Genomic DNA, 22,987 nt, shown 5'->3' with positions numbered 1-22,987 from the left:
AAGGAAGGAAGGAAGGAAGGAAGGAAGGAAGGAAGGAAGGAAGGAAGGATGGATTGATTGTATGCCAAACCAAATACAAAACGTCTACCCTCTGGTCAATTCTCACTTGTTCTAAATCTTTAAGGGAGGCTCCCTCATCTTTCTCTCTCAGAGTGGCTGGTGAAGTTGAATTGCTAACTCTTCACTTAGCAGTCCAACACATAATAAATTATGCCAATAAATCATATAGGCAACTTGTGTTAGTTTGCCTTTTTAAAAACTAAAACCAAACCGAACCCATTGTTGAAAAATCTGTTTCAATTCATAATGATCCTCTGGGATTTCTGAGGGTATAAGTCTTTGATTTTAATTGATTTCAATTGCTTTGTCTCTCCTGTGCAGTGGCCAGTGAATTTAAATCACTGACCTTTTAATTAGCAGTCCAACATGTAGCAAATTGCACCACAGATTTATCTGTATTCTCATATTTTTTCATGATTCCTTTGTTATCTGCCACAACTTCAGGGAGATCTGTTGTTTCACTCATTTTTTATTTTTTTATTATTTTATTTATTTTGTGATTTTAGTGACATTTTGCAGAGATTGGTTTTCATTCATTCACTGAAGCATGTTTTCCTCTCTACCCCTCCCTCAAATCACTTTGTAATACTTGTCCTGCTCCAGATTATTAATTGTCATACATATAATTCCTAATCATCAATCCTTTCAGATCATCCTTCCCTTCCAATCAGATGCAGTAATCATTACCTAGCCATTCTTTTCCTGCTTCTCCTCACCCCCACCATGTCCATCCTATTTTTATAGCAATGATTTTATGTAGTATTTGTTATTTTGTGATAGATATTTCGCTCAGCATTATAGCTTCCAGACTTATCCATGTTGTGTAGTGTTTGATGATCTCACTCTTTTTCAGTGCTAAGTAATATTAAATTATGTGACCATAGCATAGTTTTCTATTCATTGATTTGTTGATGATCAGTTGGACTGCTTCCGTCTTTTTGCTTTTATGAATAATGCATACATCTGTTTGTTTCACAGCTCTGATTTCTTTGGAGTATATTTCCAGGAGTGGGATTTGTGTCTTCTCTCATTTTTACTTGGTTAGTCTTGAAGCTCCATTTCACATATTTTGGGCATGTGGCCAGGAGAGACTGTTTCTTGGAGAAGGACATCATTCTTGGAAAGGGGAGGGATGGTGCAGGAGAGGAAGACCTGGGATAAGTTGGATTGATACAGTAACTGAGGCAATGAGAGTTGGTGTGTCAGAATTAGTGATACTGTCTGAGAACAGGGTTTAGAGCTGCTGTACATAGGATCACTATGGGTTGCAGGCAACTCATCGGGACATAATAACAACAGTAAAGTCTTTCTAGAATTTTTGTTAACTTTATTATTATTTACAAAGAGCCAACTCTTCGTTTCATTGATTTATTCTTTATTTTCCTACTTTCAATTTAATTCCTTTTTCTTTATTGTTTTCCACCTCTATTTGCTTGAATTTACTTTGTTGTTCTTTTTCTATAAGTAGAAATTATTTATTGAAATTTTCATGTATGCATTTACTCATCACTACATTAGTGATGTACTTTCAAGACTTAATCTTTGTCTTTAGTTTTTAAAAGTTTGACTATAATGTGTGTTGGTGTGACTTTCTTTGCATGTATCCTGTTTGAGTTTAGTTCATCTTCTTGATTATATGAATTTACTTCTCTTGCCAAATTTGGGAAGGTTTCAGCCACTTTTTTATTTAATACTTTTCCAAGCTCATTATCTTTGTCTTCTTTTTTTCTAGGAATTTCAGTACTTGAATGTTCTAATTTTGCTCATTAACCAATGTTTCCTTTGTTGTTGTTGTATCATAGAGTTGGAACCAACCCATAGCTGATCCTCTGGTGAGTTTTCAGAGGTAGTTAATTAATTGCATGGGAGGAGATTTCCCATCCTTCTCCTACAGAGTGGCTGGTAACCTCGAACCATGTGCCTTCTGGATTGCAGTGCAGCTTATCCAGATAATTCTCTGTTATTCCTAATAGGTCATTTTTATCATTCTATCTTCCAGCTCATTGATTCTTTTCTCTACTTCCTCCATTCTGTCTTTAAGCTTGTCCATTAAATTTTATTTCTTTTTAAGTTACTGTTTTCAGTTCTAAAGTTTCCATGTACTTGTTTATATCTTCTGGGGTTTTTTGGTGAGAATGTTTATTTGCTGAAACTTTCTACTTTTTCCTTTGTTCCAGAAGTATTCATAATTTGTCTTTGGAGTATTTCTAGAGTAGCTCTTTTAATTATAGTCTTTGTCAGATAATTTCACTATCTCTATTACTTTTCTGCTGACATGGAGTGATTTTCTTCTTTCATTCAGTTTGCTATATTTTTGAGTTTTAATATCATGGTAATTTTCTACTGAAATGTGGGTGTTTTGTGTCTTATGTTATAAAATTCTAGATCTTATTTAATCCTTTTGCCTTCACTGGCAGAGGAGAGAGTTAGTCAATACCTTGTATCTGCCAGGTAGACCAGAAGTCTAGGTTCTCTCCTCAGACTCTGTTGATACCCAGGCTTCTGATTACTTTTGGCCAGTAAATAACCCCCTGACCAGGGATCAAAGGTTGATTAGGAGTAGGGTAGGAGAAGGAGAGGTAGGAAAAGGGATGTGTAATGATAAGAGGCATTGGCCATTACATGCATCAAAAGAATAAGGAACTCATTACCACCTGGTAGGAACAAGAGTCCCAGGTTTGTTGGATTTTGGGTTTGTTTTTTTTTTCACCCAGTTTTATCTGTTACCACTAATCACATGTGATGGGGTTCTTCACCTGTGATAAGTGGTATTTCCATTGCAGCCTGGCAGAGGTGGAAAGCTAAGTTCTCTGTTTTGCCCTTCCCTTCCTGCATGAAGTATGAGAGTTTGTTTTCATGATGTTTGACTAGAATAGAGTAGCTATTGTGTAAAAGTTTTCTGTTTTGTTAAAATGCCCCCATCTTCGTCCTATAGTTAGGGAAAACAGTCTTTCATTGGGGGGTTTTGTGTCTGTGTCCATTGGCATTTCTGGGTTATTGGCATCTCCAGTGCCAAAACTCAGATATATGAGGCAGAAAAGAAACTTCCAAGAAACTCACAGCTATGTAATGCCTCAGGCCTTCTGGCCCCTAGCCAGTCTACTTTCTCCTCTGCACCTATCAGTCTTTTTTGTTTGTTTTTTATGTAATATACAGGGCTTTATCAGAAGAAACAAGGAAAAGTGTGTGTACTTCATCTTTACAGGAGCAAGTCTTGCTACTCATTTTTTCCTGAACTGACCAAAAAATAATTTATTTAACACAAAGTAGTAAAAATAACTAAATACAATATAGTTTAAAAATTAAATTTTATATATGTATAGTTGGATTAATAGTGGTAAGTATGGTATGGTATCCAATGTGAAACATCAATGAGAAACCATACAAGTGATGATGCTCCTTTGAATTCACATTTCACTGAGCATCTAAAACCACCAATCTTTTAGTCCTTTCCTTGTACATTATTCTATATCCACATTCTCAGCATCTCTTTGGATCCCTAGATTTTTATTTTCTGTGTGATATTCTCCAAATGTATATCTGTAGATGTATCATTGGCTGCTGTTTTGGGTGTTGCACGTCCTACTGAGTGTCTGTTGTTAGTCCCTACTAGGTAAGATTCCACCATCCACCTGTATTCATAAAAGCAGTTAGCTAATTGCCACTGCTCTTTTTTTTTTTTTTTTTAAAGCATGGCACTTAAAATCATACATGCTGGAGCTGACTACCTAAGTTCTTAGCCCAGTTCTACCACCAATTAACTATGTATTTTCAGAAAGCACTACAGCCTTTTATAGTTTCAGTATTTCCATCTGTACAATGTGCATGATATTTGTAACCACACTACCCAGAGTTGAAGGGAGATGGATGAAGAGACAGGAGCCACCAAGATGCAGCCTATCCAGAGAAATGTTTCCTGGGCTGGTGGACACTTTGCTTTGATGTGAGGACAGGTGTTGAGGATATCATTCTATTCTTCTATATCATACTGGTATTGTTTCAAGTGGATATTCATATAATAGCATCATCTCTAATAAGCGACCTTTTTTAAAAAAAAAAACAAACCAAAAAACATTATACTGGTTTATTTACAAAGCCAGAATACATTGTTTTACACACCAGATCTTTCTCATTTCCTTCACACACACACACACACACACACACACACCTCTGCCATCAAATTGTGTGACCTATGATTAACCTGCCCATTCTCACCCCTCTGCTTCCACCTCACCCCTTGGATCCTTATATTCATTCTACAGTAATGGTATTATACAGTATTTGTTCTTATGGGAATGAGTTAGTTCACTCAGCATAGTGCTCTCCAGTCCCTCGGAAATTAGGTAGTAATTTACAAAGTCTTTGCTGCTGTGTGATGTGTAGTATCCCGTTGTGAGAATGTACCATAATTTCTCAACCCATTTGACTGTGACTGGACATCTGGGCTGTTTACCTGTTCTTTCAATAGTGAATAATGCTGCTGTGAACATTGGTGCACAAGTAAATCTCTGGCTGTGCCTCAGTTCTCCTTTCTTTGGCACATATTCCAAGTAGTGGAATAGCTGGTGTCATGTGGAATTTCTATGTTCAACTTCTTGAAGAAGCATCAAACTGTCTTCCAGAGTGGTTGTACCATTTTACAATCCCACTAACAATGTATGAGAGTTCCTATCTCGCCCCATCCTCTCCAACATTTATTATTTGCTGTCCTGTTAAACTTTGCCACTGCTACTGGAGTGAGAGGGTATCTCATTGTGGTTTTGATTTGCATCTCTCTTATTGCCAGTGATTTGGAGTATTTCTTAATGTGAAAATTCTTTCCATGTCTTTGGCCAATTTTGTAATTGGGTTATCAGTCTTTCTTGTGGAGGCACAAGAGTGTTCTGTAAACTTTTGTTATGAGAGTCTTGTCTGAGATGGTATTACTAAATGTTTGTTCCCAGTCAGTAGGTTTTTTGGGTTTTTTTCACCCTGTTGGAAAATGTTTTGATGTGCACCAGGATTTAATCTTTAGAAGGTCTCCTCATAAATATTATCCTCTTCACATGCATTTCTGGCTGTATTTGGCAGTGTTTTTATGAAATTATTGATTTTTACTAGTTGAATGTCTGGCTTAAATGCTCTTGGCATCAGCAGTCAGAATATCAAAAGATAATTGCATTGAGGAAGGTTGCTGTCAGAGACTTCTCCAAAGTACCAAAGAGCAAAGATTTCAGTCTGGAGACAAGGTGAGCCTGAGTGCCTGATCCAGGCCATAATCTTCGCTATTATTTGCTGTGCATCTGAGAACTGGACAATAACTAAGGATGACAGAGGAAGAATTGATGCCTTTGAATTGTGGTGCTGGAGGAGAGTGTTAAACATACCTATGAACTGCTAGGAGAACAAACAGGTCTGTCCTGGAGAAGGTGAAACAAGGCTGCTTCCTGGAGGCAAAGATTTTGAAGCTCCATCTGACATAGTTTGGGCATGTTGCAAGGAAGGACCAGTCCTTGGAGAGGGATACCATGCTGAGAAGAGTGGAAGGATAGTGCAAGAGAGGAAGACCTAGGATGAGATGCATTGACTCAGTGACTAGAGAAATTGGATTAGGTCAATCAGAGGTGATGAGATTGGCTCAAGATAGGACAGGTTTCAGAGCTAGTGTACGTAGGGTCGCTGTCAGTCACAGGCGTCTCGGTTACACATAGCAACAACAACACACCTAAATACTGAGGTTGTGCCTCTGTAGACACCCTTTAGTGATCCCTAATGTAATGGGGGTTTCATGATACTCTCATTCATTTTGAGTGTTACTGTTATTAATAAATACCAAGTAATGACCAAAGTTTAGAGAAATTACACAGTTTCTGTCATGAATGGTGTGACACCTGTCATAGCATTGGATCCATAAAAGACCCCCCAAACCCAGCAGCTTTTAGTGGTCTCTTCAGAGAAATTGAGGGCATGAAGAAGGCCATTGAGGTACAGTCTGTCTAGTTGCTTTTCCACTGCGAAGTGATGACTTAAATGAAGCCTATGTGCCTTATATTAGGCATTAAATGTAGATCTAGGAATGGGCTCAATACCCTGCCACCAAAGGCCAAAAAAAAAAACAAACCAAAACTCACAAAACACCTACCTCAGCCTTCCCCGGTATTATCTCTCACTCCTCATTCCTGTTTAGAAAAGACCTTATGCTTACTTCCTTTACTTCCTCACCCATTCACTACCTACCTCTCATAATCTGGCCTACCCCTTCCCCCAGAGTTACCATAGCCACCCATTTACATAGAGTCCAACATTAGCTAGTTTGAGCCTGGAGACTCTGCCATTATTTGACAATGTTGATCCCTCACACCCTTAGGGCTTCTATGAGGCTGCTATTTAAAGTCCTTTCTTCCTGTTTTCCTCATGGCCCTGGTGGCCCTGGTGGTTTTGATAACCTGCTGTCTGTCTCCTCATGCCCATTTTAAATGTCTTTAACTCCATTCACTTGTGTCTAGCCTTCATCTCCCACCAGGCACAGATTTATATCCATCTTCTCTGGGAGAAGTACAAAATTGCTGGATAGATGGATGAATGAATGAATGCTGCCCCTCAAAGTGAAAATAGTGCCTCTCCTCTCTCCTTCTCCCACGCCCTTGTCTTTCAAGCCTGAGCTTCCTTCCCATGTTGCTGGGATTATGTTGTTGCTGTTATGTGCCATTAAGTTGACTATGATTCACAGTGACCCTATGAATAATAGATCTGAACCCTGCCCTATCCTGTGCTACCCTCACCATTTCTGATATACTTGAGCCAATTGTTACAGGCTCTGTCAACCCACCTTGTTAAGAGTCCTCCTCTTTTATTCTGACTTTCCTTTCACCTTTCCAAACATGTCTTTTTTCCAAGGACTGACCCCTGCTAAGAGCATGCCCAAAGTATGTGAGATGAATCCTCACCCTGGCATTATTGTTGTTGCTGTTATGTATCGTTGAGCTGGAACCGACTCATAGTTTACCCCTCCAGTGATTTTTCAGAGGCAGTAAAATGCAGGGAAGGAGATTGCCCATCTTTCTTCTGCAGAGTAGCTGGTAGATTCAAACGTCCTACTTTTGTTCTGGCGGTACGAATCTTTACCACTAAGCTTCCAGAGCTTCCTTCACTCTTGTTTTAATTGAGGACAAAGTCTGCACAGCCTTATGTGACAATCTAGGATGAAACCTCTCCTTACCCTGCACCTCCTACAGTCAGGAGGAATCTGGAAAAGGTTCCTTTTGAACACACTTTCTCCTATCTGTCTGCTGAGGAGACGGAGGAGAAAATGAGCAAGCAACTCTCTGGGGATAACAGGAGAGCAAAGGCAGGGCAGGGAAGCTCTGGCCAGCTCACAAGCCTCCTCCAGATACTTCACGTACAGCTATTTAATTCATCAGCTGGGTTCCTAGTAGCCACTGGGATTCTTAATGGAGCTAAGAGCTAAAGTTTGAGATGAACTTAGCGTTAGAGGTTCCCTAATGTGGCCTTAACTTAAAGTAAATTTGGAGAACTTTATAGGGGCCACCAGCTCTGCTGACTCATGCTGATAGTGGGTACTGAACATCTTGACGTGACCCTGGCATCATATCTGCTTTGTTAGAGCAGGATGGCTGTGAGGCAGGGCTTCCTCAGGGACACAGACTCAGCTACACCTGCAGTCTGCCATCCAGGGACAGCCCTGCATCACTGCTGTCCTGTGAGCAGATCCAGGCCATAGTCTAGCAGTCCTTAGGGAAACTCAGGACCTCCTGGTCCCCAGGTTGTATTCCTGAGAGATATATCCTGTTACTGCAAACCCCATGGGTTAAAGGGTCTCTTCATTTGAACCCTGCCCTGCAGCATGGCTGCCACTCATTAGAGGGCTCATCTATTCCTCCGGTCCCCATACCTGGTGTCTTACACATTACACATTAATCGTTGCCACAATTGTTTACAGTCTGTCCCTGGAGAAGCTCTGCTTTATCTATTCTAGTGCTGTGCTTGGATAATTGTCAAGGAAATGTTTGTTTAATTAACAAATTATTAATTACAAATAATCTGTATGGTGAATTGAAATCTGCTTCTTGTATTAATGGTTCCTGAATCAAGGGCTGAGGTTAGACATCCCTGACCCTGGATTCTGGCCAGGTCTCTAATATTCTGGATTTTCCCTTCTCCCATCTCTGTGTAGAATCAGGAGAGGGCTGTGTAATCCCACTGAGTTCGTGTCTCCCAGTGAGGTCATCAGTTCTCAGAGCACAGCTTCCTGGCAGCTGCAAAGTGCCTGCTTTCACTCGGTAAAACTCTCCCCTGCAGTGAATGGCACTTGGCAGCAAATGTGATTGCCTCTTGTGTTGGCACCTGGCCGTGTTAGCTGAGCTTCATAAACCCTTCACTGTGGGTTTCAGGGGAAGTCTGAACTAAGTAAAGTTTGTACTTATGGATCATATCTACACTTGTGATGACTATAAAGGCCATGCATTGCATGGCCCTTACATGTTTACTTCCTGAATGCATACCTTTGTGGGCTTATGTAGTCCCACCATTAAAAAGAAGACAAACCTTTCTTTCCAACTTTTCCTCCAATGTGATTTGACTGTGTCCAGATATGTTTCAGCTTTGGGGATAAAGAGCTAGGAACCAGAAATACTCAGGGAGGACATTAATAACCAAAAATAAGTTCATAATGGGGCTGCCGGATTACAGTTCCATAGAAAGAGGGCTCTTTCTTATCAGACATGAACCCCACATAAGAGCTGCCAGCGATAGCAGCATAAATCCTTTGACATTCTCTTCTCAACTTTTGTCCTAATGTCTTGGTTGCCACAGTGTGAGCCAGATATGAGTGTGGCTATCCAGTGTCTGTACTTCCCTGAAGATGCATCCCAGCCCCCTAGAGGGCCTTATCTCAGGCACTAAGTGTTCTGTGACAGATAGGAGATCTGGTCAACAGGGCCAGACTGTTTCCTCTCCACTTATTTTCTTGATGATCCAGAGCCATCTTTTCTCTCCTACCAAATTCTACTCTTAGAGAGGAACTTAAGTGGTATTTCAGCTCTGAGAGAGTTTGGTCCTAGTCTTGTCCCTTATTAGCTTTGCAGGTTTGGACAATCCATACCTCAATCTCCCTATCAGGTACATGTGACAATACTTTGAAAAGCTGAAAAGTACCAGTACCACACAATTTTTATAACTGCTGCTTTAGTTAGAGTAAGATAGTGGGGTATAGGCATAATGACAGGCAAATAGAAATAGATCCAAATTGTTATTGTTATGTGCCTGTGATGCATAGCGATCCTATGTACAGCAGCTCTGAACCCTGCCCTGTCCTGTCCTGAGCCAGACTTACTAATTCTGACACACCAACCCCCATCACCCCAGTTACGTTGTCAGTCCATTACACCTGGGGTCTTCTTCTCCTGTGCTGTCCCTCCACCTTTCCGAGCATGATGTCCTTCATATATATGGTCAGTTGATTGTCATCACAAGTGCAAAGAAAATTCAGTGGAGGAAAGGTAATATTTTTCTTTTATTGAGATTTTAGTGAAAGTTCATAGAGAACTTGGGTTTTCATTCACTCATTGTTGCATATTTTCCTCCCTGCCCCCCCAGTTCACTTTTCTCTTTGAAAAAGAAAAAAAAAATCTCATTGTTGTACAATTTCCCACCTCAGTCCACTTTACTATGCAGCTCTTATCCTAGACTGTTATAATACAAATAATACCTAATCACATATTCAGGAAGGTAATCTTTTCAACAAATGATGTTGGAAAAATTGGTATATGTGGGGGGAAACGTTGATAAATATCTCATACTATACGGAAAAATTAACTAAAATTATCTCATTGATATAAATGATCAAGGCTATAAAACTTCTGGAAGAAAGCATAATGAAATATGTCTGCCTTGAATCAGTGATTTCTTAGGTATTGTACCAAAAGTACAATAAAAGAAAATGTTGATAAATCAGATTTTTTTTCAACACTACAAATAACCTGTTCTTTAAAAGATAATTGTTAAGAGTATGGGAAGTCATAAACTGGGGGGGGGGGAATTTATAAATAACAAGTTGAATTCAGAATATTTAGAAAACTCTTAAATTCAGTTATAAAACAGTATTTTTAATGGACAAATTTTTTTATGAATATTTTACCAAAGAACGTATATGATGAACATTTAAAAAGTTTTCCACAGAGGGGTCTTGACTATACTCTGAGACAGGTGCTGGCCACCAGAGAAGGGATGATTTTGTTGTTGTTGTTGTTATTGTTAGGTGCTGTTGAGTTGAGTGTGACTCATCACAACCCTATGAACAACAGGTCTGAACCTTGTCCTATCTTGTTCCATCTTCGCCATCTCTGACACACTTAAGCCCACTGCTGTGGTCACTGTGTTAGTCCACCTGGTTGAAGGTCTTTCTCTCCTTCACTTTTCTCCCCTCTACTTTTCCAAGTACGATATCCTTCTCCAAAGAAGTACCTCTCCTAGCAACATGCCCAAAGTATGTAAGACTAAGCTTTATCACCTTTGCCTCTAAGGAGCACTCTGGCTGCACCTCCAAGAGAAATGTATTTGTTATTTTGGCAATGCATGGGATATTCAGTATTCTTCTCCAACACCAGAGTTTAAAGGCATCAGTTCTTCTTTTTATTTTCCAACTCTCAGCATCTAAAAGAAGGAACTTGATTAGATATTTATAATACAGATTGAGCAGAAGAGATTTGCTGCTGAGTGAGATGAGATGAGAAGAAAAGAAACTTCCTGTAGCCTTAGTATCTAGGCCTGAGTGCTCTGGTCAACACAGGGACAGAGGTGACTATACATGTATTTGTTAAAGTCCAAATGCACCTGTCCTGAGCATCAAGAGATCGGGATTCTGCAGCCTTCTTCATAGCTTCTGCACACTTCAGGGTGGTGTCAGTGAAGCTAGCATTTAAACCAAAACTGGCTAGCTCAGCATTGTGAGTGCAGATAGGCAGGAAAGGTGAGGTGAGGACAGGCATGTTGGAACTCCTTGCTGGGCAGACCCCCACTGATGTCTGCTCCAGTTCCCTCAGTCTTCAGGGCTGGTGACCACCATGTTTCTTCTCTCCACTCGAGGGACCTTTCAGAATTAGAATAATTGAATTAACAACTAAATTAAATCTCTGAACAAAAGAGAAGAAGGTATTTCCCAACAAGAGAAGCATTCCCGTCAGCTTAGGTAGGGATGGGGCTGCCAAGAGACCTACCCCGGGAGTAGCTTGTGCCACTTAACTACCAACAACAGGAGGGTTTCCGTTTTGAACACAAATCATTAGTTAACAGCTCGCTGGGACTGTTCCTTATCCTCATAAATGCAAAGAAGGTGACATTAAGAGACTCCTTCACTGTATGACAAGGAGACAGCAGCAGTGACCCATGGCTGATTCGATGGCTGCTGACAGCCTCAGGCACCCAGAACACTGACCAGCACTGACCCATTTCCTTCTCAATCCCAAGGACATTACATAACAGACAGCTGCAGGGCCCTGCTGCTCATGACCTGAAGGGAGTATTTGTAATTAAAAAGAAGACATGAAGCCCCAAGTGGCCACTGTGAATCCCAACTCATGTAAAAAGGGTTTTTAAAAAGAGATTGATGGAGGTCACTGATTGATAAATATTTGGGGATTTACTTGATAACACATTAAGCATTTAAGCTAGATAATTTCCTCTTCTTTCAACAGCTTTACTTCAGGAGTCCCTATTTGTTATCCAATTTGTAAAAGTGATTTTGTGAGTGTGCTGTCCAACGGAGCCTTCTGCATGGTAGGCATTGCCTTTACCTGTGCCAGCTACATGGCACCCATTAGTGCACAAGAGCACTCTTAGATTGAGGTTACTGTATTGGGCAGTGAAGCTATTAAAACATTAATATTGTAATTGGCATTTCCTCAAAAAGTTGAACATAGAAACTCCACATGACTCAGCTGTTCCATGATTAGGAATATACCCCAAGAAAATTAGAACCGAGACACAGACAGAGGTTCGCACACCAGTGTTCATAGCAGCATTATTCACCATCACAAGAAAGTGGAAACAGCTCAAATGTCCAACTGCAAGTTAATGGGTTGAGAAATTTTGATACATTCACACAATGGATTACTGTGCAGCCCTCAGGAGCAACAATGTTGAAAAATACTATGTAATTTGGGAGAGACTGGAGAGGATTATGCTGAGTGAACTAACACAGTCTCATCAGGACAAATACTGCATAAGACCATTATTGTAAAAATAGGATAACTATTAAAACATATATGGGAACTCAAGGAAGGTGGAGGAGTGAAGATAGGTAGGGACGAAACTACAGGGTTGCACAGTTTGGTGGGCACAGGGAAGGGGTCAAGGAAAGTACAACAACCTGATTGAAAAGACAGGATAATGATGGGCAAGGTCCAATGGTGATTGATTTTATGAAACATGATGCATGGGAATGATTGTATGAAACACAGGGTGAATGAAGAGTAGTGTAAAATGCAATGTAAATGAAATAAAAATAAGCTATTTATAATTTCTAATTAGTAATTTCTGAAAATATACAATGACTTATGACTAATTTCTGAAAATTGTTATGTACTATTTTCTCATGAAAATATGAATAATAAATGCAGCTAATCATTTGAAAACACCGTTTTGTTTTGTTTAGTTTTTTTAAACACCAGGTGTAATAAGATCTTACGAATCCTTGTCAAGTCTTTGTTAACAAAGAAGCTTATCAGTCGCTGTTACTATTTTACTCACCTGTCCATCCCAGTGGATGGTCTCTGTACATTACAGTTGTACTCATAATTAGTTTGCTTCTATACTTTGTTTGTGTGTTTTAGCAATTTTCTTGGCAAAATATTTTGATGAGGGAAAACAATCATTTGCCTCAGCTTTTAAACAACACCCTTTCTATGTGTGCCGCTGGGCTCTGTCTTTCTTTACAGTTAGATCAAAGACAACCAGTAGGGTGGCACATTTCAGGGATGGCCACACAGCTGCCCTAGCCCACAACTCCACAACTCATTTTTACTCTTCTCCTTTCCCTCAAGCTGTCCTTCCTGCTTCCAACAGTGGGTGGAGCTAATTGTCCCCTTCCCTCTCTGGCTTGATCCTGAGCCACCAAAGCAAGCTGTAGGTACCACAAATTTCCTTGAGAGTAGTGAAAACTATGTATAATTTTTTTCCCTTGGCAACTACTTCTTCTTCATGCCATTCCTACATCAAATGCATAAGCTGTTTCACCTATATTAAGATCTTCCTTCAGTCCAGCATGGAATCTGGAAAGAGAGGGGATCTGGTCACTTTCTAGATGACATCATTCAGAGTTGGATTTTCTTTCAAGTGAAGAGGAAACTATGAAAGATCTGATCTGAATATTGAACAGCACTGAATTTTTACAGATGTCACCCTGGCCCACTCATGGTGTAAAGTCAGAGCAGGCCAGACTGGCCACAGTGAAACCAGAGGGGAGCTGCTGCTAAGGACAGGACAGGCTGTGAGACAGAGATGGGAACGGGACACACCTCTTAGTACTTTGATGGGTTATGGGAAAAGAAAGGAGGTCCAGAATAGCCTCCAGATTCTGTCTGAGACTGAGTGAGTTCACGTAGCATAATGCTCTTCAGTCCCTCTCATATTAGGTAGTAATTTACAAAATCATTGTTCGTACATGCTACATAGAATTGGGGGTGAGGGGTGAGGCTTATTTATAAGGTCACACAATTTGATAGGTGGAGGGAGGGATAGGTAAATGAAAGAGGAAAGATCTGGTGTGAAAAACAATGTATACAAACTTTATGAACTTTGTATGTAAACCAGTATAAAATAATAAAAAATTATAAATTAAAAAAATCAAATTCTGTTTGAGTGGCTCATTGGCCTCTTCCTGAGATGGGAGTGGTAGAATAAGAGACATCAAGTTGGGCAATTTGGGCAAGCTGAGTGACTGTGCCCACAGTTGCTGGAAGTAACCTGGCTGGATCTTCCTGCCAGCACTTCTGTGACACCTCCAAGGCCTTAGCTTTGAGACAGCATACAGCATGACAGGGCCATCCTGGGCCTTTCCAGGAGCCTTACCATTGTTCTTAACAGACATGCTTTCTTCCCCAGGTGACACTGTCTGGGCACCATCTGTCCTTCCTCACAGCTTCCTTGGTGTATTAAGCCAGCACCCGCAGCTGCACTTTGGGAGAAGGATGGAGTCCAAAGTCTCAGAAGGTGGCCTGAATGTGACACTGACAATCCGCCTGCTGATGCATGGAAAGGTATGGGTGAAGGGGGCATTTCATGGAGACATTGTGAGGGCGGAGGGACAGCTGACCACCTGCACTTTGGTTTTCATAATTGAAAAATAAATGAATGACCAACCTTAGTCTTGCAGAATGTTTACAGCACAACCCAAATAATATCTCCCTTGAACACTTAAGGCACAGGGGTCTCCCATCACCACCCTACTCTTTCATAGTTGGGGCATAGCACTGGTGGACTCCTACCAACTGGTCCTCAGCTTCACTCTGCTTGCCCAGCTCCCTCGGAATATACCCTTGTGACGAGATGCAGTGCTGAGTCCTTTTGTTATCAACATCTAGTCTTCTTCAGTCTGGAATAATTTCTTTCCTCTTCCTCTGATTTCTACTTCTGAAAATGACCACCCATTATTCATAAATGTGATGATTTCTCTTAGAACTTAGATTGTCCCTGGGTTGGCCGGTGGCAACCTCTTCACCCTGGCTTTGTGTTCCCATCTTCTCTCAGCACCTCCTCACTCTCTGGCTTAAAGCACTGACCAGACTTGTGTTGGCTGTCCCCTGCCCTACTCGTGGACTCAGCCATCTCTCCACGGAGCCCTGGTTCCTTGTGGTAGATGGGAGTATTTCAGGAGTCAGGAGCCAGATGTTAAGAGGGGGTTGTCACTGTGGGACATCATGGCTCCTAGACAAACTAGAGAACAAGTATGTGGACTTGCATGCTCGTGGATGGGTGTGTGCTTATAAACATTAATAGAATGCTTATTTCCATATCCCTTTCTATTGAAACACATTTCTTTATCCCACTACTCCCACTGTCCCAGGGCTCCCTGAGTTTCCTCTGTTGTATGTGTGCAGTGAGAAGCCAGCCCCTGTTCGAGGTCTCACAGGGAGTTGCAGGCTTGACGCTCTATTGTCAGCATTGCTGGCTCATCCCAATATTCAAGCCTAGGACAGATTGCACTTCAAACAAAATTGCACTTCAAACAAGCTGGATCTGTGATCTAGGGACAAGGACTAGCCTTAGTCTTCTTCCAGTTGTAACAGTTGGTTGACATTGTAGGAGCTGGAATACACACCATACGAGCTTTCTGAATGGTAAAGTAAATGTGTCCTATTATAGCAACAGCAGCAGCAACAAAATCTTGCTGGCTACCCAGCACCTGGCGTTGGCTGGTCTGAGTGATAAATGAGCAGCCTCTTGACTGTAAAGCACCAGCTTTCCTTGTATCCACAGCCTCACCAGGGAAGTTCCATGCCAAGAAATGCATTGTACTGAGGAATCATTCAGACTTGAACAATGTTATTTTCAGAGCTGAAGGGCCAGAACTAGTCCTACCTGACATGAGAGACAGAGGGTTCCCTATAGGCAGCAACAAGGGCTAGCCTCCAGAGGGAAATTGTCAGTGCTGGACTTTAGGGCTGGATCTCACCTGGAAGCTTTTATGTTAGTGTTCTGGCTTTAAAAAGGAAATCGGACTGTGAAAACAGTACTGTTTGCTTTTTTTAAAATCACAAAATTGTGGATTTTATTTTTCATCATTTCCTGCATATTCTATATGCACCCAAAGTCTCAAGGGTCTATTTGAGACTTTGGGTGCATATATAATATGTCCTTTGGATTGTTTACTAGGAAAATTGAAAGCCTTCTTTCCTCTTAGGTTTAAAGAGGCAGTGCCATCCTGGATCCAGACAAAATGGGTGCAAAGGCAGCCTCCACAGATGGTCTAGAGCCTCCATGGATAGTTCAGGGCCTTCATAAATGGCTCAGGAACATAATATTCCATGGGAAAGATATTCCTCCCACATTTCCTTCTAGGCAGATGCTGAATCTCCCATTCCTAACTCTTAGATCCTGAAAGGAAGAGGGTTTTCATAGACTCTGTCTCAAACTGTGCTATCCTTCTACTCTGTGACATCATTCTGTTTTTTTCCTACAGGAAGTTGGAAGCATCATTGGGAAGGTAATTATCAGATGAACTACATACTGTTTGAGGTACTTTGTAAGGTGAAGTGTGAAAGCAGTGTCAGCAAAATGCTCTTGTGCTGTGCCTGGTGACCTTCAGTGGGTGGGTGGCAAGGTTTGCTGTAGGTAAGGTGCCTTATTGAGGGGGCTCTGGTGGTCTAGTGGTAAGAAACGGCACTGTAGTCCCAAAGACACATGGCTTGAATCCACCAGCTGCTCTGCAGTAGAAAGATGAACAATCTCTTGTGTGATTAACTGCTTCTGAAAACCCACTGGAGGGTCAGCTATGGGTCGCTTCTGACTTGACTCTGCACAACAATAGCAACAACAAGGTCCTTGTTAAGTGCTGAGTATTTCCAATGGGTTCATTCCTTCTTACCCCTGTAAGGCAACCCTTTCTCACCGTCAAACTCAATACCCTTGAAACTGCCCCCAGAGGATAGTCTGCTTATGAAAGGCTAGGGTCCTCCAGCCCCACCCATGTGCCATAACCGGGATCAGTTCTTTTCCTGGGTGTCTCACACTGCTTTGGAGAAGGAGGCCATGGGCCACACCATTGCTGGTCCTCTTACCACACATTTGCAGCACGGGACATCATCTATGTGCAAGGCCTACATTTGTTAGAGTGCACACACTACCGCTGGCCCCACACATGGGACTTTACTGTACACACTCCTCTCCTAGCCCTGTGCTCTTTATTTTCCAGTGTACACACACTACTGTCTGCCCTGTACACTGCACTTTCCGGTCTCTTGACAGCAATGCTAGTTGTTTGCCTGGACTATCCAGTGTGCAGACACAGCCCATGCGTAGTCCCGTACATGACACTGAGTGGTGGTGGCTCAGCATGGCTGCCACTCGACATCATCTCAGTATGAATCCTGTCCTGTTCTGCTGCTGTGTGCATCAACTTCTAGTACCTAAGTTTCCTTTCTATTACTATATTGCAAAGTAATGTTACTGTTGTTACTGTGTGCCATCAAGTCAGAACTGACTCATAGCTGACCCTCCAGCAGGTTTTCAGTGGATGAAAAATCACCTGGGAGTACATTGCCCATCTTTCTCCCATGGAGCAGCTGGTAGCTTTGAACCACATGCCTTTGAGTTGGCAGTACAACTTTTTTACCACTAAACCAGTCCAGATTGGTGGTGGTGGTATATATAGTCAAGTACAACTTGTAGAGGTTGAGGATAAGGCTAAATTAATGATAGCATAAGCCACACTTGCAGACAGCACCTAGTAGAGTGGGTTTGGGAAGATGTTTGCCACTTGTTGTGTTAGTCTTCAGTGGGGCTATAGGCTCTCTGGGATGGTGTGAGTAGGAGCACAGCAGGCAAAGAGCATGGCACCATGCAGCTATGGCCCCCTGTGTGCTGTCAGGTGGGAGCTGATGAGACCATTTCCCTGTGTTTGATGTGTATTTCAGAAAGGAGAGACTGTGAAGAAGATGCGTGAAGAGGTAAATGTGCCTTCCATCAGTGCAGACCTGTCCGAAGCCCCACCCCAAGGGATGGGAGGGAAGGCATGAAGGAGGATCAGTTAGGCCTCAGTTAGGGTTGAAGTGTGGAGCAGAGTGTGCCCCCTCCTTTGCAGTCCTCACTGCACATGGCCTGAAGCGCAGAAACCTCGGTAATGCTGAGTTCCTTCGCTAATTAAAATGTCACTATAAAGGAGCTTCCTGACAAGGTTTTTGCTACTGTGCTGGGTTTGCCAGTCAGGTGACTATTGAATTTGTTTGCTCCAATTGTGGGAAACTAGCCAGAAGGCAGATAATGTGTATATTTCTGCATGTGTGATTTGGGTCATGGGGATTTGCCGGCTCCCCTCTAGAGCGGTGCAAGAATCAACATCTCAGAGGGAAACTGTCCAGAGAGAATTGTGACCATCACAGGCCCAACAGATGCCATCTTCAAGGCCTTCGCCATGATCGCTTACAAGTTTGAGGAGGTAAGAAACCCTGTCATAAAGATAGATGTAGAATCACCCCCTGAAAAGATGGGTTTGGACCCAACCCCTCTCCTAATACCTGGACAATAGGATGTGAGTACAGATATATCCCAGACTTCCCCAGAAGTCCCCCCAAGGTCATTATAAGTCAGACTCATCTGGACAGCACTAGCTTTGGTTTTGGTTTATATATTTGTGTATATTCTCTACACATGCATCAAAGTAACCCCCATGCAAGTTGTTTGTGTTCTCTATTAGTACCCAGAGCCTCAGAGTTTGTGAACTTGCACTTAAAATTGGCTATCTCTGAGTGTGCAGTGCTCTCCAGGCAGCTAAGAGGAGTTTGATCAGAATCAGAAGCCCCAAGGCTTAGAGTGGGTGGCTGTAGGGCAGCATCTCTCTGCAGGGACCAACCTGCACGACTGAAGGGCTTTATCTGAGCTATGGCATCTGCAGCGGTAGGAGCAAGACTGTAACTGCTACAGTGTGACAAATTCCAGTCCTTCTTCTTGATGTTCTTCCAAGCAAGCTCCTTTCTCCATACGTGAACTACAGACATATAAGTGGTGGGATGTTGCTGAATGGATATTATATAGTGCAAACCTATCACATAGAGGTTCAAGGCTACCTACTGACTTGGTTACATACTTGGATCTCTTAGTCTTTTATAAATAGAAAGTATTTGTTCATAACCTTATGAAGGTTGTTGAGTTTAAATTTAGAATTGCCTAGGGTGTGATCAATAGATTACAATAATTGGGTTGGTTTGTTTTGGTTTTTTTCCGTGGGAGAAAAGGACACTGTCAAAGTCACTGGTTGATTTGTTGAAGGTCAGTTGTCTGTGTAGGTGCAAATGGAAATGCCATTGACAGAAATTCCCTATGGTCTCAAAGATGAGATGAAATAGCCCAGAGATTTTATTCCTGGAGTCTTGTCAAGGGCAACATATCTGGCCATTGGTAACACTGAGCTAAAGAAGTGAAAAATTGGAAAAAAAAACCACAATAACAACACTGTTATGGGTGGACAGCATTCAGGATTCTAAAGCACATGGACAAAGCACGATGTATGTGAATAATTATATGCAAACCAATTTGAACATGCCATGGACTGCCAAGAAAACAAATAGGTCTGTCTTGGAGAGGGTGAAACCAAGTTTCTCTTGGAGGCTAGGATTTTGAAGCTCAGTCTTACATACTGTGGGCATGTGGCCAGGAGTGGAAACGGACATCATGCTTGGAGGGTCAGTGCAGGAGAGGAAGACCCTAGATGAGATGGACTGATACAATAACTGGGGCAATGAGGGTAGATATGTCAGAATCAGGAAGATTGGCTGAGGACAGTACAGGGCTCCAGAGCTGCTGTTCAGAACGCTGTAGATCACAGGCGACTCAACTGCACATAACAAGAGCAATTTTTAAAAATGTGCTTTACCATAAAGTGATTTGCAAAATTTGTAATAAACAGTCATGTAATTGCTTTAATTATGTAGTCATGTTAATTGCTTTAGTATTTTTTAAAAAATATTACTTTAATAAAGCAAATACTTTTATAATTAAAAAATAAAGACAATGGGAAGAAGAATTTTTATAAACAAGCAGATGAAAAGCAAAATATGAATGAGGAGACTGGTATACCATCTTTTGGAAGCAGGAGTGGCATCCACTTCCTAAATAACATGCTTCTGGAAAACCTGTGAACTTTGATAAGGGTTGATAGTTGTAGAGGGGCTTCAAGCCTTTTGTTCATAGCATCGCTGAGTCATGCTCAACTCAAAGGCAATCAACAACAGCACACCATCTTAGGTGGAAGCTGCCTGTCATCCAACATCATCAGTTTGTTATGAAGATCTTGGGTCAGGTGTCTACTTCTGAAGATTGACTTCTTTTGAAGAATCTCTGATAGTCCTCAATCTGAAGTACCCCACTGACATGGACTTCCACTTGTGTAAGATTCTTACTCTCCTTTAGTTGTAAAGTATAAACCCGAACAATGACTCCCTAGAGTTTCACTGCTGTTTTCTTACTGAGAAAGTCCCTTCCATGAGGTTCAAGAGCACTTTTTTTTGTTGAAGATAATGAAGAAGCTGTTGAGGAAGATGTGTGGGAAGGTGGTCTGAAACTGCTGATGACAGGACAGAGTGTAGTACATGATCTTGTAATATTTTACTATTTCTGCATGCTGCAGGGAAGAATCTAGTACCAGAGGTAAAAATTCCTAAATCCTTGCTCATTTTCATTCCTGATTTATAGAAGGATAACTGATAGGCTTCTGGGGAGTGGACCATAAGACCATAGAACAAGTGGAAGCATCTTTGACCAAAAGAGTTAAAAGGCTGATGGTTTTCTAATTTTTATTTGAGAATGTCATTCATCCGTTACACCGTTCCAGAAGACTGTGGATGGTAAGGACTGTGTAATTTCTGAATAAGGAGTGATATGTCCTATATTGCATGCACCTCCATCAGTTGATATAAAAGTTGCTACATTTCAGGTTGGAAATTCAAAGACAAGTAACTTTTTAGAAACTATAAAGGCTTTAGCTTTTTAGCAAGGAAGTGCTCGACTCCATTCTGGAATAGATACACAATGCTTAAAACATATTTAAATTCCATGGAGAATGCCCAAAGGTCCTCAAAATTTTGTGTCCTGACTTTGTCACGCCTTTACAGTCTTTTCAGCTTCTTGAAAGATGTCATATGACACTAAAACATCAGCTAGCTGTCTTTTTTAAAACTTTATCCACCATCATTGATTTAAGATGTTGTTTTTGTTGTTGTGATGTGCTGTAGAGTTAACTCTGACTCACAATGACCCTATGCATTATAGCTCTGAACCCTGCTCTATTCTGAACCAATCTCACTGTCTCTGATACACCTACCCTCATTACCCCAGTTACTCAGTCAATCCATCTCATTGAGGTCTTCTTCTCCTGTGTTGTCTCTCCACCATTCCAAGAATAAAGTCCTTCTCCAAGGACTGGTCCCTTCTAGCAACATGCCCAAAATATGTGAGGGAGAACCTGAAAATCCTTGTCTCCAAGGAGCAAGCTGGTTTCACTCTCTTCAAGACAGATTGTTCTCTTGACAATCCATGGTATGTTCAATACTTTTCTCCAGTACCGTAACTCAAAGGCATCAATTCTTATTCTGTCATCTTTGGTCATTGTCCAGTGCTCTGATGTCTAGCAAGTAATTGCAAAGACAATTGGCTCACCAATTTGTACCAAAAGTAGCTTCATGGAGAAATATGGCTAATATTTACATGAAATTAATTGGTGCCATCAAGCAGTCATCCTGAGAGTGCCAGAAATTATCTCTGTGGAGGATACAACCAGATTTTCTCCATCCTTATTTATCAAAATGAAGGGCTACACGTTGATATTTTGCAATGAATCCCTGCAGAGATTTATCCTTAGATAATTTAGATGTAATCATGACCTTGTTAGAATAGATTTTCTTTCCCAGAAATCTCCCATAGTTTCATCTCTTCTTTGTTTCTGTTACTGGATTATAACTCAGTGAATTTTTATTAGATATGTATTGGATGTGGCTTTTATGAGTTTTACTTGGGGCACCTTTTTTATCCTTCATGTTTATTGCTAAGGTCTTTTCTGGATCAGTACAGTTTGTCATCCAGAATTTGCAGTTGATTCACAGGTTTATTTAGATCAGGTCACCTTGAGTGATACACAACCAAAATAATTCTAAATTCTATGAATAGTTGCTTGTCTTGTATGGAGAAATCCTTAATTATAGCACTTAATTAATCTCAGATCCAAGGTATAAATTCCACATTTGCCTGTTTATCTGGCTTAAAAGAGGGATATGTCTTTGCAGGTAGATAGCATTTAGGGGCCTCTAAAGAATTGTTAAGAAACGGTAAGGGGGGCATGTCTTGGCAAAGGGGAAAAGGAGATTAGGTAAGAAGAGTTGAGGAAGGTGAGAGAAAGGGAAAAGAGGGAAATGGTAAGAAGGAAAACTGGATATAGGGAAGCAATTGGAGGACCCAACTTTCTACTGGATGAAAGAGTCCAGCTTGTTGTTGCTTAAATTGTCAAATTGTTCCTTGTCTTTCATCAAAGTATCTTATTAGCAAAGAAGTTGAGAGAAACCCCTTCTACCAATCAAAAAATACTTTCCACTGAATCTCAGAAATCTTATTCTTTATTTCTAGGGAGCTCTGGTGGCTAAGAAATTGTATTGCCAGCACAATGTTATATGATTTGAACCCACCAGCTGCTCTAAGGGAGAAAGATAGGAAATATCCTTCCATGTGATTTAATGCATCTAAAAACTCACTAGAAGATCAGGTGTGGGTTGATCCCAACTCAGTGGTACACCACAGCAACAAATAGTTTTGTTCAAGTAAAATATTCCCCAAAGTGGCCGTTGAAGGCCTAAATCATGTTTGATGGAGTCATGCCACTCGCAATAATTAGAACAAGCATTGGGATAGTAATGAGAGAATGTATAAATCATGTGTAAGTTTTACCAGGAGGAATAGAGGGTTCAAACTTAAAATACCCCATGAGTGCTAACAATAGTCCATATGAATGCAATGCATTTATGGAACTCAGAGTTCAGCTCTCTTGTTTTCATTGTTGCATAAACCCCTGAGTCAATTTCAATTTCTAGTGACCCTGTGGACAACACAACAAATGTTGCCCCGTCTCGTACCATCCTTACAGTCATTGCTACTGAGCCCATGGTTGTGGCAACTGTGCTGTTCCTCTTGTTGAAGTTCTCTCTCTCCTCTCTCTCTCTCTCTCTCTCTCTCT

At 41.2% G+C, this 22,987-nt stretch overlaps 1 protein-coding gene across 2 annotated transcripts in view; it reads left to right on the top strand.

The window, feature by feature from the left end:
• PCBP3 (poly(rC) binding protein 3) overlaps window positions 1-22,987 on the top strand; it is a 120,460-nt gene that overhangs the window by 39,530 nt on the left and 57,943 nt on the right. The window contains exons 2-5 of one of the 2 annotated variants that reach the window (XM_006898392.1): window positions 14,158-14,312; window positions 16,235-16,258; window positions 17,688-17,720; window positions 18,092-18,208. In XM_006898392.1, the coding sequence (XP_006898454.1) occupies window positions 14,158-14,312; window positions 16,235-16,258; window positions 17,688-17,720; window positions 18,092-18,208 (329 nt within the window). Of the gene's footprint in view, window positions 1-14,157; window positions 14,313-16,234; window positions 16,259-17,687; window positions 17,721-18,091; window positions 18,209-22,987 lie in introns of those variants that run through there. The other variant, XM_006898393.1, reaches the window with a different exon arrangement.

The sequence above is a fragment of the Elephantulus edwardii genome, unplaced genomic scaffold (assembly GCF_000299155.1).
Source record: "Elephantulus edwardii isolate Elephantulus edwardi_28Jun2011 unplaced genomic scaffold, EleEdw1.0 scaffold00228, whole genome shotgun sequence".
NCBI lineage: Eukaryota > Metazoa > Chordata > Mammalia > Macroscelidea > Macroscelididae > Elephantulus > Elephantulus edwardii.
Note: the sequence above shows the minus strand (reverse complement) of the source record. Positions and strands in the feature narration are given on the sequence as shown.